The sequence below is a fragment of the Nanorana parkeri genome, unplaced genomic scaffold (genome assembly GCF_000935625.1).
Source record: "Nanorana parkeri isolate BGI_ZX_2015 unplaced genomic scaffold, ASM93562v1 scaffold872, whole genome shotgun sequence".
NCBI lineage: Eukaryota > Metazoa > Chordata > Amphibia > Anura > Dicroglossidae > Nanorana > Nanorana parkeri.
The window spans coordinates 533,463-537,042 of record NW_017307140.1 but is presented as its reverse complement, the minus strand read 5'-3'; the positions used below and the strand labels follow the sequence as shown (position 1 = coordinate 537,042).

The window sequence follows — 3,580 nt, the reverse complement described above, 5'->3', positions numbered from 1 at the left end:
TTTTTGCCTTAAAAAAAAACAAAACACCTCTGCAGAGTGAGTTGCTAACTTTACACTGCTGCATGAGTCATAGGGAAATCCTAAACGAATCAAGCAAAATGTAAAATGTCAGAAATATGGATAGAGAATGTAATAAGGCTATACAAATCAGGATCACTGGCTATTAGATAGAATTTTCTTCGTATCTCCATGAATAGCTCCTGGCAAGGTTTAAAAAAAAAAAAAAAAGCTGAAAACATTATTTGGTGCTGAGTCTGCTGACCAACGGCAATGCAAAAGAAATTGTAACAGACACTGGGTCCCAGCTGGGCAGTGACATTAATTGCCCAAATCTCACGCTTGTCTGTGATGCAGCTTTCTCGTTCAATCGCTTTCTCTCTCTCTCTCTCTCTCTCTCTCTCTCTCTCTCTCTCTCTCTCTCTCTCTCTCTCTCTCTCTCTCCTTCTCACTAGCTCACTCGATCTCTCACTGTTTCTCTCCACCCTCCCAGGGGGATTTTAAAAATGCAGTATTTGAATTTTGTGAGTGGTAAAGCCTCTGCCCTAGGACCCATTTGACAAATGAGAAGCCGTGCAGCATCAACACCAGCCGACTGAGCTTCAGTGAGTCAATCTGTGTGCTAGTCAGCAAGCTCCTGTTGGGGAAACGCCGAGCTCCCTCTCTTCACCGTCATTGAGGAAGTTACGCTGGCTCCTTATTAAGCTGCAAGGCTTTGGTTAAATCCCTTGTTTTTGTATCCTATTCACTTTAAGCGGTTTCACTTTTAATTTGCCTAGTTGCCTTAGCTGATAAATGAACGTGCATTTTCAGCAGTAGGAAAGCTAAGGGGGAAGAAGGACTTTTCAACTATAAGAATAACCACAGCTAAAAGACGATTTAAAACCTGCTGACAAGACAGGACAAACGTGCTTGCATGCTAGCCCCTTCACTTGTTCTACGTCGACTCCAGAGCAACACCATGCAGCATCCTCTGACGGGTGCAACCTGCGTGGCACTGCCGAATGTGGGCATGTGTCCACAGCTCTCTTGTGCCTTGACTTTTATGTACTTGCAGCAGGTAAGCTCTTCTTGCTTTGCTCTCTCTGCCTCTCTCTTTCTGTTTTGCTAGTTCAGCTCTTCTGCTTGTCGTCGGACTTTAACCATTGTTTTTCTATAGCTGTTTCAATCTGTGCTATGGCAGTTCTGCTTGTTTGCTGTCTAGGAATGAGAAACTTCATGCTGCTATTTTTTTAAGATAGGGTAGCAGTGCTGTTAGGAAGCAGGATAGCACAGATTGTTGGTACCCGAAGCTGGAATTGTCTAAGGTTGTGAGGTTAAGATGCGAGGCTGCTAACATCTCAGTACCTCTGATGCATGTACAACTGCGTGCTCTTATCTGATAACCATGTATTTCAGACTCAGGCTTGTAGAGCTAACTATACATTCAATGATAACACACATTGCATTGGGTTTCATTTTGCTAGCTAATATATGTCATGCCTGTGGGTTTCATAGATGTGGAGTACTTGCTGCAGTCACAGGGGAAGGTTTGCTTATTAGTAGTTTTAAAAAAGACAAGCAAAGCATTATTTTGAATGATATGGAAATGTATTTTTTTCCCCCTTAAACTTGAATAGCTCTATGTTAAATTGAATAATATTTTAAACAGAGAGAATGAATGTCCTATGTGTAGTGCGCTGTTAGAACATGAAATTAAAAATGTTTTTTGCCTGTCTGATAGAATTTTTGCTGTTTTAAGTGTGATTCTGTGTTTGCTTTTGTAGCCATGTGAAAAAAATACATCTTGATAAAAATCTTGATAAAGGTGTCTGTTTTTTAATCTCCAGTAGTCTTCACCTGAGACTTTAGTCCTCTTCACAATGCATAGCTTTGTGCTAATGGTTCTGCATAATCATAAATGGATCATTTATTCATTACAGCACGGCATATAAGGATTGGGTGATTGGGTATATATATATATATATTGCACATAGTTAGACTTTCTAGTCTTCACCTTATGCGTATACCTACATTGTGTATTATACCTGATGCATAGGTATTGTATGTGCATATATATTGAATGTGTTTACACTTGCTAGTATAGCCATGGGTATTCACACAGATACACACTTGATTTCTGGACACCCTTAGCTGTGTACATGGTGTACTCCTAATTTGATGTAATACCATATTTCACATATTATCATTATGCTCATATAGTCAGTTTAATTTACCTTGCATTATAAAATAAACATTTAGCAGAGCTGAGCATATACTCTCTTGGTCTGTCTGTGAATACCTTTTAACATGAATATTTTCTTTTTCTTTTGTACAACTTATAACTGAATCATTTGATAAGCAGCATGTACAACACACCACCATGAGTGTAATTTCATAACCCCTGCCCTGGTAACAATACACACGAACTACCAAGTAATAAAAAAATGAAAAAATGTGTGGTCTTATAACTGTGCATTTTTCTTGCTCACCAGTAATTTCATTAAATAGTGATAGATCTCTTGTATAATGTATTATCATGATTCACCTGGTATCCTGAAATAGCCTGGGCTTTTTGCCTGTGTAGGAGGGAAAAGACAGTAAACAAGAGTTTCAGCTCTTCCTCTTTACCCTATGGGTTTTGTTGCCACTTTTGCCTACTATATTATGCATAGTAAAAGATTTATGTGCACATATATTGTGAATGAGTTGTGAGGAAAGAAGAGGCAGTACATGTTTTTGCATTCAGAATCAGAATTTGCATTTGATAAATGCTAAATACATCAACTTTCATAGATTGTCTTTTTAATTACATCCTCCCTAATAGCAGGCTGTCCTTTTACTTTTGAATAAATCTTTAATTGATTTAATCTGCTCTGCAGCTCACCCTGGAATGTTTTTTTTTAGAAGATAGCTGCTTGTTTGGTGCTGCAATGGTTAATGTGCTTGTTCATCAGCCTGTGGTGTCTTAATAACTGGAAATATATGTAAAGGAATTTTGAGATAGGAAAGTGTTTCCAGGTGAGGGGTCAATATGACTACACAGAGAGCTATCAGATTATTGCTGTTGTAATTACACTTTAATGCAATGATCGTTTCTTTCTATCTGCATATGGACAAAACCATCTCTTCTGCTCTGCAGCTAAGAAGCATACTCACATTTCTGACAAAAACAGGCATATATCATCAATGTGAATAAATAATAAAATCACTGTAAAGCAGAAATTATTAAAATGTTCTTTATAGATGCATGCAGTTAGTTTGCTGAACTGTTAACATACTCATTTGTCCCAAAAACCTTTAAATAAATCGGTTCCATTTTTTTGTAATCAAATATATTTGTATTTATCATCAAAATTAAACTTAGCAAATCAGAAAAGAAAGTTTGTAATAACTGTAACAATTAGTGTGTAATTGTGTATAGTTGTACATGGGTGTCATGAAATGTAGTGCTTTTAGCCATAGATCCCCAAAACAGAATTCATTCATTAGCTATTTTTTCAGTGCAGAAGTCAATTTGCTTTCAAGTAATTGACTTTATTTAGCATTTCTGTAAAATTGGATTGATTTATTTTACACAGATTTTCTATAAAGCACAAAGTGG

The 3,580-nt window shown here is 37.1% G+C and overlaps 1 protein-coding gene across 1 annotated transcript in view; it reads left to right on the top strand.

The window, feature by feature from the left end:
* The first annotated feature begins 442 nt into the window (after nt 1–442).
* The window catches only part of LOC108794599 (RNA binding protein fox-1 homolog 1-like), a 425,185-nt gene continuing 422,047 nt past the window's right edge, over nt 443–3,580 (top strand). Inside the window, exon 1 of the mRNA XM_018565677.1 lies at nt 443–1,057. Coding sequence (XP_018421179.1) covers nt 914–1,057 — 144 coding nt within the window. The 5' untranslated portion in view covers nt 443–913. The remainder of the gene's footprint in view (nt 1,058–3,580) is intronic.